Here is a 15470-nt window from a genome sequence, read left to right on the forward strand (position 1 = left end):
GAATATTCCCTACCTGTGACAGATAGGATCATTAGCTGTGCACCCACAAGGAGGGTGACTCACATGAGGAAGAGGCCATTTTATATAACCATGGTCCTATGTGTTTATAAGTAAGGTGTGGTTTGTGTCTGTATTTATTTGGCAGTTTTGGAGTTTGAAGTTAGGGCCCCATGCTTCTTACACAATTGCTCAATCAGTTGAGCCACTATCTGATAGTGGTACCAGATGAGCCACACTCCTTACTAATCAAGCCACACCCCTACCAATCTAAACACACCAACTACTAGATGAGCCATGCCTCTTTCTGTTTTAGTTTAGTTTAGTATTTTGTTTTGTTTTCTGTCAGTCCTGGGGCTTGAACTCAAGGCTAGCAATCTGCCACTTGAGCCACAGCACCACTTCTGGCTTTTTCTGTTTATGTGTTACTGAGGAATCTAACCCAGGGCTTCATGCATGCTAGCAAGCACTCTAAGCCACATTCCTAGCCCTGTTTTGTTTTGTTTTTTTTTTATGTATTCCCTTAGTTTATTCACTCACTTATTTCCAAAATACTTTGTTTTGGAGAATTCTAATTCCTGGAGTTCATTTCAATTAGAGGCACAGAGGCATTATATCTTTGTGTTCCTCTCCTAAGAATATCTTCCTTTGGTCTCACACTGCGTGAATGTCTAGAATCCTGTATCATTTATCATGTCTCGATGTGTTTTAGACCTAGCTCTTGCTTGAGAGGAAACATGTATGCACTGTTGGTCTCATTTATTTGTTTTTATTTTTTAGTGTGTGGGTCCTGGGGCTTCAACTCAGGGCCTGGGCACTGTCCCTGAGCTTTTGTGCTCATGCGGGCATTTTACCACTCGAGCCACAACTCCAGTTCCAGTTTTTTGTTGGTTCAAGATAAGAGTCTCCCACACTTCTTGCCCCAGTTGGCTTCAAACCTCAATCCTCAGATCTCAGCCTCTTGAGTAGCTAGGATTACAGGTGTGAGCCATCATTGCCTGGCAGTTACTTTTTAAATATTAAGTCTGGTGTTTTTGCTCAGCCAGCTTGTCATTTGATTCTCCTACCAATGCCTCATATGTACCTGGGATCCTGGATAGATGCCACTAAGTATGTCTTTATTGACTCTAGAGCTTTTTGTCAGGTTGGCCACACACCAATATCCTCTGGATTCAGCACTTCCCAGAATAGATGAATGTCACTTTCTGTAACTCAGCAACTGGCTTGTCTTTCCCCTAGGCAGAGGGGAGAAGGCTTTAGGATGACCACAAGCCTCATGAATGATGCAAGCGCTCTGGAACTCACTGCCAGAAGCAGCTCGTGTGGTTCAGGCACATGTCATTGGTAACATAAATGGATGCGCTACAAGACACCCAGGACCCCATAGCTTTCCCCTCAGGCTGGTTTCTGTCCCTGTACTGCTGTCCACCCTCAAGGGGAGTCATGAGCCTGGCTCAGCCATACCACTCTGTGTATAAGCACTTTTGACAAATGCCATGTATGTGTTGCTAATGTGAGAATAATAACGTAGGCAAAAAGGCCACCCACACTGGACAGTCCTCAGAGGAAAATGCTTCCGCCCTGATCAGGAAGGGCTTGTTTCAGGCTTTCAAGGCCTCTGATGCATTTTGCAATGTCCCTTGCTTCTCAGGCTCCTCACTCACATCACCAATGTTTGTCTCATTCAGGTGTATCTTCACATCCTGAAGGGGTAGCACAGGCATGGCGGGCAATGCGGCCGAAAGTGCCAATCATCTACCTTTCTTTTTTGGCAATATCACCCGGGAGGAGGCCGAAGACTACCTGGTCCAGGGAGGCATGACAGATGGGCTGTACCTGCTACGTCAGAGTCGCAACTACTTGGGTGGTTTTGCCCTGTCGGTGGCCTATGGGCGGAAGGCACACCACTATACCATCGAGAGAGAGCTTAATGGCACCTACGCCATATCCGGGGGCAGGACCCACAGCAGCCCCGCTGACCTCTGCCACTACCACTCCCAGGAGTCGGATGGCCTCATCTGTCTCCTCCAGAAGCCCTTCAACAGACCACCCGGGGTGCAACCCAAGACCGGACCCTTTGAGGATCTGAAAGAAAACCTCATCAGGGAGTACGTGAAGCAGACCTGGAATCTGCAGGTAGGCAGTTCAGACTATGTTCACAGGGCTCAACAACCCCAGCCAGATGACCAGGTCCCTTCAGACCTGTGAACCCAAATAAGTAAACATCTTTCTCTCCCTCTCCCTCTCCCTCCCCCCTTTTCCTGCCTCTCCAATCCTGGAAATTGAACTCAGGGCCTAGCTTTTTTTTTCCTCCAAGCTAGCTAGAAGTCTAGTGCTTGAGTTACGGCTCCACTCTGGTACTTTTTTGGATGTTTAATTGGAGATAAGAGTCTCTCAGGTTTGTCTGCCTAGGCTAGCTTCAAACTGTGATCCTCAGATCCCAGAAAAGCTGGGATTACAGGCATGAGCTACAGATGCCCAGCTCATGTCTGTTGTTTATGTTTACATGCACATATGAATTCACACTTGACTTTGTGACTTCTTGGCATCTCTTGTGGAACCTTCTGTATCTGCACCTACAGGGTTCCTCCATCATTTCTTTGGCAGCCTGGTACTGCCTGATGGGCACTATAATTTATTTAACTCAGGCCATACTGAGCTTTGTTATTCATAGATAGCACTCCTAAGGACATCATTCTGTAGACGACTAGGATGCGCTTATACACCATATCTTAAAGATAAACTTTGCAAGGACTGCCTTGCCATAGCCAAGGACAGCTTCGTATAAAATTGTTGAAGAGCTGGTGGTGATTTACATTCCTACCTGTCTCAAACTTATTCTGTGTTCACGGTCCTACCTCCACCTCTGGAGTAGTTGGAACTACAAGAGTGAGCCACTATGGCTTCCCCCCCCCCTTTCCTTCTTTTTCAGAGCTGGAGAATCAAATCAGGGGCTTTGAGCATGCGAGGTACGTGTTCTATCATTGAGCTACATCCTCAGTCTGTGTGTTTGTGTGTCTGTGTGTCTGTGTGAGCATATATCCTACTGAGATCAAATTCAGGGACTTACACCTGCTAGGCAAATACTGTACCATTTGAACTATGCTCCTATTTCTGTTTATTTTAATTCTTTTTCCAGATAAGTTCTTGTTCTTTTGTCCCAGACAGCCTTAGTTCATGCTCCTCCTATCTCTATCTCCTAAATAGTTAGAATTACAGATGTATACCACTACAAACAGGTTGTTTTTTAAATAGGGCCTTATTAAATTCTGCTAGATTTGACCTTGAGCTATGACCCTGTTATCTTCACCTCTCTAGTAGTTGGTATTATAGGCATGCTCCACCACACTTGGTTTCCTTCCCCCATCACATATTTACCAACATTTGGTGTCAGAAGCCAACAGGTTTGGTTCACAGTTTCCCATTCGGACTTACATAATAACCATTTTTCTTGTGCTTTCTGGATGTCTGTTCTGTGCACTTTGTGATATTATTTTACACATGCAGATTATAATGGAACCAATATTTGAAGATTATATGTAGTGAGTCCTTTAACTCTTCAACAGGTTCTGTATTAAAATGCTGTCTTGTAGATAGGAACCACAATACTGTGTGGCCAGTATTTTAATTAGCACATATTAAATATGTATATGATTTATAGTCTACAGTTTGCACACAGTAAATTTGTCGTTTTCCATGTGCTGTCCTGTGGACAAGTGAAAAGCATCATGTAACCTCCTCAATAAAGATGTAAAGGAAGATGGATGGTGGTGGCTCACTCCTGTAATCTGTGATACTAAGATGGCTAAGATCCAATGATTGTGGTTCAAAGCCAGACAGAGCAGAAAAGTCTGTGAGATTCTTATCTCCAACTAAGCAGCAAAAAGCCAGAGGCAGAGATGTAGCACTGAACACAAACAAAAAAACCAAAACCAAATGAGTGCTAAAGGTCCTAAATTCAAGCCCTAGTACCAGCATAAAACAATAAGAAAGGCACAAAAGAGATCCATTACTCTACTAGGTACCCCTCTGTCCTTTACCATCCCAGCCCCAGACAACAAGACATCTGATTTTTTTCTCTACATTTTGCCTTCCATCGAATGCTACGCACATGGAATCTTGTTTGTGGTGTTGTCTGTGGCCACTGCTGGCTCTTGTGGTGTCTAAGAGCTCCATAGCCATCCACCCTAGCCTCTTCACTCGCTTGATTCCAGACGCCATATATCCATAAGCCTGGCTGCCTTTGGCACTCTATCTGTGAAATATGTAGTTGTTGATTTTGTATGTGTGTGTATTTGTGTATTGCATCTGGAGCTTGAACTTAGGGCCTCATAGACTAGCTTAGCTTTTCTTTACTCAAGAATGGTGCTTTGCCACTTGAGCAGTTCATCATCTATGAAATAGGATAAAAAACATCAGTGTGCTCACATTCCAATCTCTTCTCCTTTTATTTCCATGTCTGAGATGGTTGTATTTTCTTTATTTTCACTGCCTGAGTTCTCTTTATAAATGCAAATGGTCAAGCTCTGGATCTTCATCCATTACTGTCAAGAAGATCTATTTCTTCTCTCTAAGAAGGATGAGAAAATCAGTTCAGTTAGCTCTCAACCTCATTCTCCATTTTTTATATCTATTATCATCATGTTCACACAGTAAAGACTGCTCGCCTGCACTCTGGGACCTTTTCCTACAGGTCATGGCTATGTGTACATTCCTCACTCATACCTTAAAGCTCCCTGCTGGCTATGAAATGGCCATGTCCTAACACAGAACCATGGATGGTAGAGACTGACTATGGTTTCAAGGGCCCAGCTCAGGACACCTGCTCTCTGGATTTCATGACATACATGACATGACATTCACCTGGCCTTGAAAAAATCAAAATGATCTCTTTATTCCAAAACTACCTTGTTATTTATATAATGAAAGGTATGTAAGCAATTTATCTTACTGATTTTATTTATTGAATGAATGAGTAGCTAAAGCATGAATGAATGAATGAATGAATGAATACAGTTTGATTCTGTGCCATTATTACTAGTCTTAAGACAGATTATACATGACTTCAATCTGTCCATCTCTATCTGGCTTACTCACTCTGTCCTTGCCCACTGCAGGGCCAGGCTCTGGAACAAGCCATCATCAGCCAGAAGCCCCAACTGGAGAAGCTGATTGCCACCACAGCCCACGAGAAAATGCCCTGGTTCCATGGAAACATCTCCCGGGATGAGTCAGAACAGATCGTCTTGATAGGCTCCAAGATAAATGGGAAGTTTTTGTAAGTATTGTGTCTTCTCCCTCAACTTCCACCTTTGGGAGATGTTTGCACACTTGAGAGGTGATTCAGCTTCTTTACCAGTGGTCCTCATGAGACCCCAGGAAGGGATCACAAGTTACCATCTGACAATACATACACAGCTCTGTCCTAAGGATGTTTCATATGGAAGCTATCACTTGTGATTCAACATGAGTTTTATCCAGTCTCATCCTAAATGATGACATTGTATTAAAACAAACTCATCTTTAGACACACATATGTTGAATATTACTTTACCCCAAACGTTTAGGAGTTCTTTGGATTTCAGATTTTTCCCAATTTTGGAATATTTGCACATACAAGAGATGCCTTTGGTATTGGACCCAAGTCTACACTTGAAATTCATTTGTGATTCATGTATGACTTAAATGCTTAGCCTCGAGTAATTTCACAGGATACTTTAATTTGCCTGTGTTTTAACCTGTCGTGTAGAATTTTCTACTTGTGGTGGATCATGTGGATGATCAAAGGATGTCAGATTTGATATTTCCAATCTCTGATTTTCCAATTAAGGAGGCTCACTCCAAATGATTCTCTGATCAGCAAAGAGGAGATGTACAACAATGTCTCTGGTAACCCAGAAAAACTAAAACACCACAATTTTTTCCCACTCTGATCTGACCCTGGACAGATATTAAAAATTGAAGTGGTTTGTGTGATTGGTGAGTGCAGCTATCTATTCAAAAGGCATGGATCCTGCGCCATAAACTTGATTGTCTTTGGTGGATCCATGTGAACCTAACTTTAAAAAGCAGAGGAAGAGCAGGCCAGCTCAGTATGGTCCCTGACCCCATGGTCAGGAGCAGTCATTGGGCCAAGATGTTGCTGCCAGGGTGTCACAGAGGGTGATGGCTGTAGGGGAAGACATCTATATTTATTACCACTCAACATCCCCTGTAGAAATGCTTCCTGTGTGGTAGGGGGGTAGGGCACAAAGGACCACTATCCTATCCCTGTTGTAGATTCGTAGCCCAGATTAGTGGTGTAACCTTCTGGGCAAGCAAATTCATTATCCAGCTATCCACTCTTCCTAGGAATAGAAGTGATTCCCTGTGTGGCCATCTATTGAAAGACTTTCCCTCAGACTTCTAATTTTAAATACAATCCTATGATCTTCAACACAATCTTACTGAAAGAAAAAAAGAATAGCTCATGTTGTCAGCACTGGGTGGCTGGAGTATAGACTGTCCTGGGCCAAGTCAGTGATGGCAAGACTGAGAGGAAGCAGGACAGTCCCTGAGTGTCATTTCTCCAGAGGCCTGGCCTTTCTCCAGCTTCTTCTCAGAATGAATATCCAGCACTAAAGTCATGGGACTGAAGACTCAGCATCATGACACATGGAGTGTCCGAATGACATAATGCACACAGCCAGACTGCTGACCTCTTGCTGGTCAGGGCCACTGCTCTCAGGCTCTTTGGGGGAACAGCCAAGTTCCTGGGGCAGACATTTTTTTCTCAGTGGTCTAGTCCTGAAGATCATGATTGCACCCTGCTTCGGCCTGAATCCATGTGTACACACCCCTTGCAGAAGGCAAGAGGCCCATGTGCAACCTGGTCTGTCCACCTGGCCTGCAAGGGCTGACATCTCACAGCCCCTCATGCACACATCCATCTAGGCTGATGCAGGACTCCTAAGTAACTGTATTTTTAACCTGTGGGGGGATGGGGCTTGAAATCAAGGCCTGGGCACTGCCCATTGGCTTTTACACTCAAGACTGGTGCTCTACCACTTGAGTCATACCTCCACTTCTGGTTTTTGGATAGTTGATTGAAGATAAGAGTATCCTGCCCAAGCTGGCTTCAATTTATGATCCTCAGATTTCGGCCTCCTGAGTAGCAAAGACTGCAGATACAAACTATGAGTAACCAGCAACTAACTGCAATTTTACTAAGTACCCTCAGGTCTTTTTGCACTGGGCTACTGCTCCATCTTATATTGCAGTTGTTTAATTGCCACCCACAGACCCCCACATCAGCCCCACCCCAGTCCCCACTGCCTCCTGATCTTCTGCCACACCTGCAAGGCTTGGCTGTGGGGAGAGAGAGAGACAGAGACAGAGAGAGAGATAGTGTGTTTCACTCAGGCATTGTCTCAGGCCAGGGATACATCAAAAGGTAGGGATCCAAGCCTACAGGTGACACATCCCTGCTTCAAAACCTGTGTTCCATATCCATTATAGGACAGAGGAATCAATTTGGAGCTGAGGCTGAGCTTCTGTGAGTATGGAGATCATTGACGATACTCTCAACCTTTATCTTGAAAACTCACAGTACGGTATGTGTGGTCAATGCCAGTTTCTTTGTTCAGTGTGCTCTCTATATCAGTAGCACTAGGAAATTATCATTACCAGGGGATCTCAGAGGTGTTTTCCCATGGTTAGAAGGCAGCCTCCTTGAACAGATTAACTATTTGTGATCTGATCTCATGGGACTCTGTCCTCCTGAAGAACTTATTGGGAATATTTGACTGTGGCTGGCGTGTGGGCTTTGCCTCTCTCAGTATGGAACAGTGTTTGGTTGCTTGAGTGCTTAAGTAGGGCATGCATACCTATGTAGACCATGGGGAGTTTGTAAATGGTATTAAACTTGACTCTGCTCTTCTTTGTCTGGCACAGGCAGTGTCTATAACAATGAATGCTGTCATTCTCTCCTGACCAGATTCCTTCACCCTTACAAGCATCTTCATCTCACCTTCTTTTTATGGGGACTATAGCTAAAAGTCCTCCATGAAATCTTTTGCGGGGGGAGATGGAAAGGGGTCAATTGCTGGGCTTGAATTCAGGGCCTGGGCACTGCCCCTAAACTTTTTTACTCAGGACTAGTGCTGTACCACTTTGAGCCATAATTCCACTTCCAGTTTTCTAGTGGTTAGAGATAAGAGTCTCAAGGACTTTTGCTACCTGGCTGGCTTCAAACTGTGATCCTCAGGTTTCAGTCTCCTGAGTAATAAGATTACAGGCATAAGCCATCAGTTCCTAGCCTCCATAAACTCTTTTTTTTTTTTTTTTTGCCAGTCCTGGGCCTTGGACTCAGGGCCTGAGCACCGTTCCTGGCTTCTTCCCGCTCAAGGCTAGCACTCTGCCACTTGAGCCACAGCACCGCTTCTGGCTGTTTTCTGTATATGTGGTGCTGGGGAATCGAACCTAGGGCCTCGTGTATCCGAGGCAGGCACTCTTGCCACTAGGCCATATCCCCAGCCCCTCCATAAACTCTTAAATTAGCAGAAGATTCAGTGGCTGCAAATCCAGTATGAGTGCTTCTGCCCCTATCCCGTAGTAATGCTCCAAAGTTCCAGAAGTTTCTGAACCTGAGTGTGTGTGTGTGTGTGTGTGTGTGTGTGTGTGTGTGTGTGTGTAGGCAGCTGCATGCACGTGCACTCTCCAAAACTGGGGCTTGAATACAGGGCCTAACACTCTCAGCTTTTGGCTTTTTCTCTCAAGACTGGAACTCAAACATTTTGGCCTCACCTCCATTTCCTGCCAGCCCTCTTATCCTGACATTCACGGTGCCTTGTCCTTCCATCTTTCTGCTTCAATTTCCCTGCTTGGAGTTAACACTCCCATTCTTTCCTGTCACACTTTGTTTCCTTCAGAGTCTGATCTCTGCTTCTCCTGCTCATGGTTGTGGCTCTGACCCACCATCATTTTCTTACCTTTCTCCTCCTTCCAGCATGTTCCAAGGCACTTGTTTCCTAGTGACCCTCTCTGGAGCCTTCCTTACCCTACCAGCCACCTTCCTGATCCTCCCTCTGAAGAAAACTGAGTATTTCTGATCTAGAAATGAAACCTAACTTTTGTGACTCCCACTACTGGGCTTCAATAACTTGATTTAGAGTAAAGCAGTGTTCATGAATGTGCTGAGCATAAAGTCAGGCACTTTGTAGAAGCTCATAATAAATACATGCAGACCGATTCAGCCTCATTCATGAATGCAGGAAGTACAGTCCCAGGGGAGTTGAAGGGACAGGTGGCCCTTCTCCTTGAGAGAATCACATGGAGAGTCAAAGATGAAAATATGAGAGTTCATTCTAGAACCTCTGGTTTGCTTTACAATTCAGCATACTCTTGTCCTGAATATTCACTGTCTTCTTCTGCATGGTATTCCATTGCTTTCTCTCAGGTGGAATCACAGGAGGACACAGAGCCCATCCATCATGGCCTTCTTTGCAATTCATTATTATGGCATAGCTATTTTCAATGTTCAGAAGAGGGGTTGAGATGGGAAAGTGTCATCAGAGGTGCTGAAAGTTGTGAAGACTTCTGAGACCTTGACATCACATTACTAGCTTCCTCTTGGCCTGAATGAGGCCACATGAAGAATGTCGTGGCCAGCATGGAGGCTCCTATCCTGAGATATCTAATCATGCTGTTGGCATCGTGCAGCTTAGGGTGTTGTACATGGCTGCTTTCCCAGTGCGCTTCATGCCTCATGAAAACAGGATGTGATATGCCTGTCATTATTTTTCATCCAAAGTATCTTGGCATGAAAATGCTCTTAAAATTCCACATCATGCCAGATTTTCTAAATGGGATTGTCACTTTCTTTGTGTTTAGTGTCCAAGTAAATATTTTATTGTCTTGGCTAAGAGCCTTTGCAAATCTGATAGAGCTGAGAATAAGTGGAAGATGACTTTGAAAGTACAATGCACGGGCTAGGTGCCAGTGGCTCTCACTTGTAATTCTAGACCTCAGAAGGCTGTGATCTAAGGCATGCAGCTCAAATCTGGAAACTAAATGAAACACTTATCTCCAATGAACCACCAAAGTCCGAAGCGAAGCTGTGGTTCAAGTGGTAAAGAGCCAGCCTTGAGCCAAAAAGCTAAAGGACAGAACCCTGGACTGGAATTCAAGCCCTAGTATGTGTATACACACACACACACACACACACACACACACACACACACACACACAAAATGAATACATGACATCTCTCCTAAGAGCTGAATTCATGTTACAGATTTATGGAAAGAGCCATCAACTCAGTCGCTAATGCTGAGCATCAGTTTGTACTTCCTGGCGTTTTGTGTGGTATGGAAAACCAAAATGACTATAGAAACATTCATTCCAGAGACACACACCAGACAGTAGGATCAAGGAAACATACATGTTCCTTGCCTTATCAAGTCTTCTACACAGAGAAGATGTCAGAATGAAGTGTGTATGCCACAGAATCTTTGAGAAGCAGTAATAGTCTTTTTCCATCATGGTTATCTCATGGAATTTAATGAACTGTTTCTGGCCAGTGTTGTCTTTACTTTGGTCATTTACTTGTCTATTGTGCCTCACTCCTGAGACTCAGGATCCTCACAAGAAAGGTTTGGATTGTCATCTTTGAGTATAATGTCAGCTTATAGAATACTATCTAAATGGGGCTGGGGATATGGCTTTGTGGCAAGAGAGCTTGCCTCATATACATGAAGCCTTGGGTTTGATTCCCCAGCACCGCATATATAGAAAACGGCCAGAGGTGGCACTGTGGCTCGTGGTAGAGTGCTAGCCTTGAGCAAAGAGAAGCCAGGGACAGTGCTCAGGCCCTGAGTTCAAGCCCCAGGAATGACAAAAAAAAAATACTATCTAAATGGAAGCCATCTCTCTAGATAAAAGAGTTTCTGTGCTGAGTCTGAGGGGCTAGAGCATAGTATGCATGGCTGGGCATGAGGGACAGGTAGTCGGACCAGATAAGTTTCTCCTAACAAGTAGGCCATGAGACATTCTTGAGAGGGAAAGGGGGATGCTGACTAAATGGAAAGGGAGATAATAGAGTCAACCAGAGATCTCAACTGGATGGTATTGCCATGTGTGCACTAATGCTAGACCTTGACCATGGTCTTTACAGGAAGCTGATGATTGCCCATAACTGGGTTTGAGGTTTCACCAATCACAAGTGGCAAAAGAATGATTGATCTAAGGGACAGCAAGAATGTGGTTGATGGGGTATGCCTGGAGGTCAGCAGAAGAGGAAAGGAGCTCAACAGGCAGGTGCAAGCTGGAGATGCAGGAGGTCATGTGTCTTTAGATTCTTTAGATGGGAACCTTTGAGGTCAGGAGGTCATGCTCACTTGGGACATGAGTGGATGCATCATTATGAAAATAGCCAAGCAGATTGATGCTGGTATTGCAATGGACTAGGATGTGAACAGGATTGAAGGAGATGCCAGTAAATCAGAGTACCATCCATATGGGCACCAGTGTCCATAAAAGGTGAAAGATTTGCCAGTTAGAGGAGAGTATGTTTACACCTCTCTTATAAGAAAGAAGCCTGGCCTCTTTGGTGGGCCCGAGTATGGATAGTGTGGAGGAGGAACCCTGAGGGCTCACTTGGGAGAGGTACCAGAGAGTCCGTTCTGAGATCAGTCATAGCAGTAGGTCAGAAAAGGGTAATACCCATGGAATAACCAAGCAGTGGGAGCAAGGAAACTGAGTCAGGGAGAAATTCAGGTAATTCTGAGGCATCCATATAGGGCAGTAGACAATTTAGGTGGGATCTATGATCTGTGATCTTAGCTGATCTGACATCACCATGTAGTAATAGTGGTCCTCAGCCCTTTGCTCTGGCTTCTGTTGCATGTGATCAGGTGAGATATTCCTAAGTGCTTCTTTCTTACATCAGCTTTGCAGTGTGTTAGGTTAAATCACAACCAGGAAGCTCCTGTTCCCTGCTCATGAAAGATATCACAGAATGCTGCTCAAGTAGCACCAAGAGTACGGACTGATTTCTGTGACCCAGGTGGTCACTCACCTGCAGCCTCCATGGGTCCACCAGTAGCCTACATGCATGTTCTTATAAGTTCTGCACGGGGAATTCACATACTCACTGATCTTTGCATTGTCCCTTTCAAGCTGAAATAAACCTTTAACTTCTGAGTCATCCCTTTTCTAGTTGCCGTTTACCAAGTAGAGTAAGTCATCCTCATTATTTTCTCCCTTCCTCTTCCTTCCCCTTCCTCCCCTTCCCTTCCTCACCATTTTCTTACACTCCTCCTGTTTTCTCCCTATCCTTTACACCCATACACACATATTCATATGTACATGCACAGACATGATTCATTACTCATTGATACCTTGCTTGTTAGGTTTGGGACTCTATAGAAGGTCTCTCTCTGTCTCTCTGTCTCTCTCTGTCTCTGTCTCTCTCTCTCTCTCTGCCTCTGTCTCTCTGTCTCTCTCTCTTTCTCATTGTATTCAGGATCTGAGCATTGCCCCTTAGCTTTTGCTCAAGGCTGGAGCTCTATCACTTGATCCACGGCTCCATTTTTGGTTTTTGAGAAAAGAGTCTCACAGACTTTTCTGCCTGTGCTGACTTCAAACTGGGATCCTGGGATCTCAGCCTCCTGGGTAGCTAGGATTAGGCATGAGCCACCAGCACTCAGCTTTTATTATCTTTCAAGGCATTGTACAAAAGAATTTAAATTCAACTTATCAGTTTGTAAATATAATGCATCTATTTTCAGGTTTTATTTATTTGGATATTTATTTATTATCTTCAAGTAGTTGTACAAAAGGATTGCAATTCAACATATCAATCTATGAGTACAATGCACCCTGATTGATATCACCCCTTTACATTGTTCTCTCTCATCTCTACCAACCCTACCCATCCCCTCACATAAACACATTGACTATTATGACAGTTTTAGCCCACCATTCCTCTCTCCATTTACCTTCCCCCTCTTCTTAAAGTCATGAATGTCAGCTTCCTGGCATTCATTTTGCTAAACTGTAAGTTAGTTGTTCAAAGGAGTTACATCATTGGAATCTTTCCTTGAGTATACCATACTTTAGTAAAACCTGTTTCCTTTGTGGGTATATGTGGATATATATGTATGTATATATATACACAAATTTATATATATATATATGTAAACATATGGGAGAAAACATGTTTCCTTTGTCTCTCTGTCTCACTTACTTAACTTAATGTAATTTTTTTCCAGGTGGCCTATCCACTTCCCTGTAAATGACACTTTCCTGATGTATTAATAGAATTCAAGCCTACATTTTGCTTTCACTTGCCCTTTCCTTTTCTCATCTCAAGTTTCAACTCATTTTTTATTCTATACATATATTTTGAAAGTTCCTTGTGAGTTTAAAACAAATACCCTTCTCTTCATTCATTGATGAATGGACCTGTGTTTGGCTGTCATGAGCTTCCTATGCTACAATAAAAACCAAGGTCAAGAAGTTCTCTCACAAACTGTCATGGTTGATCAAAGCAGGCCATTTTGTTTGATGTGTGTTGTTTTGTAGCCCTAAGTCATCCAAAAGCATGACAACCTGTCTGGAGGTACAGGTTCAAAGGTAGGTAGCCATGGGTTGATGTCACTACTAGTTCAGTGGAACTGATCCTAAGAAGCCAGAAGGGAGGCCCTGTGATGTAAACTACCTCTACCTTCTTGGGTTGTGGGGAGGAGGGCAGAACCAGAAAGACATAGCATATCTGAAAATGTATTCTGGATGTTTGAAATGGTAGAGCAGCATGACATGTGCACACATGGGCACTGCTTCCTGGACTGATTACACTTTGGGCAATCAGGTGGTCTGCCTAACTGTACAAGGCAAAAGCACCTTCTCTTGTCTTTGTGGGATCCATAGCATTCCTCCTCAGTAGAGGGATGCTGGCTTTCTAGCAATAGGCACACTGTTAGGCTATTACCCATGCTTATGTCCCCTCCTTTCTCTCTCCCAGCCTTTGTTCTGGAGAAGCCACTGTGGGTAGCCCACTCTGTCCAGCAGCAACCCTCTTGGTCTTTCTGAATAATCCACCCAGCCACAGAAACATCATCCCTTCTGCTCCCCCTGGCTCTGGTGCTCCAGTTAGTGATGATCCTTCTACTCCACCATGGAAAAATGGCCTGAGAGAATGAGAATATGTAGATAGCCAGCATGGGCTGGCTGCTCAGTTTTGTCTATAGCAGAGGTAGGCAATATTCCAGGAGAGGTTGGAGAGGCTTTCTTGAGGAAAGATCCTACCATCTCCTGGGTTCTAACTTTCCCCCAGTGGCTGTCATCACCACCACCACCACTTCCATACACATTTCTTCACTTCCTGCACTCCTCAAGAGTGCAGAAGAGAGTAGAAAAAAGAGTCAGGAGCTGGAAGCTCACTTCTGTAATGCTAGATACTCAGGAGGCTGATATCTGAGGATCATGGTTCAAAGACAGCCCAGGAAGAAAACTTTATGAGATTCTTAGCTCCAATTCACCAGCCAAAAGCCAGAAATAGAGGCGTGGATCAAGTGGCAGAACACGTGCATTGAAAGTAAATGCCAAATGAGAGCACAAGACCCTGAGTTCAAGCCTCACCAGAACAAAGAGAGAGAGAAAAAGAGGATAGGATGGAGGGAAGGAAGTGGGGAAGGATGGAGGAAAGGAAGGGAGGTAGGGAGGGTGGGAGGGAGAGAGAGAGAAAAAAGAAAGAAAGAAAGAAAGAAAGAAAGAAAGAAAGAAAGAAAGAAAGAAAGAAAGAAAGAAAGAAAGAAAGAAAGAAAGAAAGAAAGAAGAGAAAGAAAGAAAGAAAGAAAGAAAGAAAGAAAGAAAGAAAGAGAAAAAAGAAAGAGAGAGAAAGAAAGGAAGAAAAGAAGGAAGGAGGGAGCGAAACAAAGTAGAAAGGGGACAGCCTTTTGGCAGAAACAAAGTACAAACTATAGATGTTAGTTCACTTTTTCCAAGGGAATGATTGGGAAGAAAACAATTAAAAACAAATTTAGAGTTTCAGTGAACAACCTGATGCCAGTTGAACTGAACAGAAGCACCAAGTCTTTCCTCTGTCAAATTTTAAACACTCTAGCCCAAGACCTGCCTGTGGCTGACAGATATCTCCCAGGGGCTGGCTGCTAGTGTGGCTGGGTCTTCTGGGCTTTGTCACCTACAGGTGTTAAGCCCATGCCATTTCCTGTTTCTGCCCTTGCTTCCTGACAGTTGCCTTGGGCAGCTACCAGTTTCCTGTCACTGGGAGTACTGCATGCACAGGGGAGGGACATCAGAAGTTGCCTGCAGGACGTGTTCTCCTGAGGGACTTAAAGGAAGTATGGGCCTTCGCAGAAATGGCTGCCCACAAACAAGACCTTTCCATTTCTACCTTGTGTCGCTTCTCTCTATTTTTTAAATCATTAGCTATAAAGCACATCATTGTGCAGAGCTACATGAGTACAGCTGGA

The 15470-nt window shown here is 44.1% G+C and overlaps 1 protein-coding gene across 3 annotated transcripts in view; it reads left to right on the forward strand.

The window, feature by feature from the left end:
• Syk (spleen associated tyrosine kinase) overlaps positions 1-15470 on the forward strand; it is a 66315-nt gene that overhangs the window by 22931 nt on the left and 27914 nt on the right. For all 3 annotated transcript variants that reach the window (XM_048340080.1, XM_048340000.1, XM_048340156.1), the window contains exons 2-3: positions 1686-2133; positions 5115-5275. In XM_048340080.1, the coding sequence (XP_048196037.1) occupies positions 1720-2133; positions 5115-5275 (575 nt within the window). In that variant the 5' untranslated portion in view covers positions 1686-1719. The remainder of the gene's footprint in view (positions 1-1685; positions 2134-5114; positions 5276-15470) is intronic.

This window comes from Perognathus longimembris, chromosome 1, assembly GCF_023159225.1.
Source record: "Perognathus longimembris pacificus isolate PPM17 chromosome 1, ASM2315922v1, whole genome shotgun sequence".
NCBI lineage: Eukaryota > Metazoa > Chordata > Mammalia > Rodentia > Heteromyidae > Perognathus > Perognathus longimembris.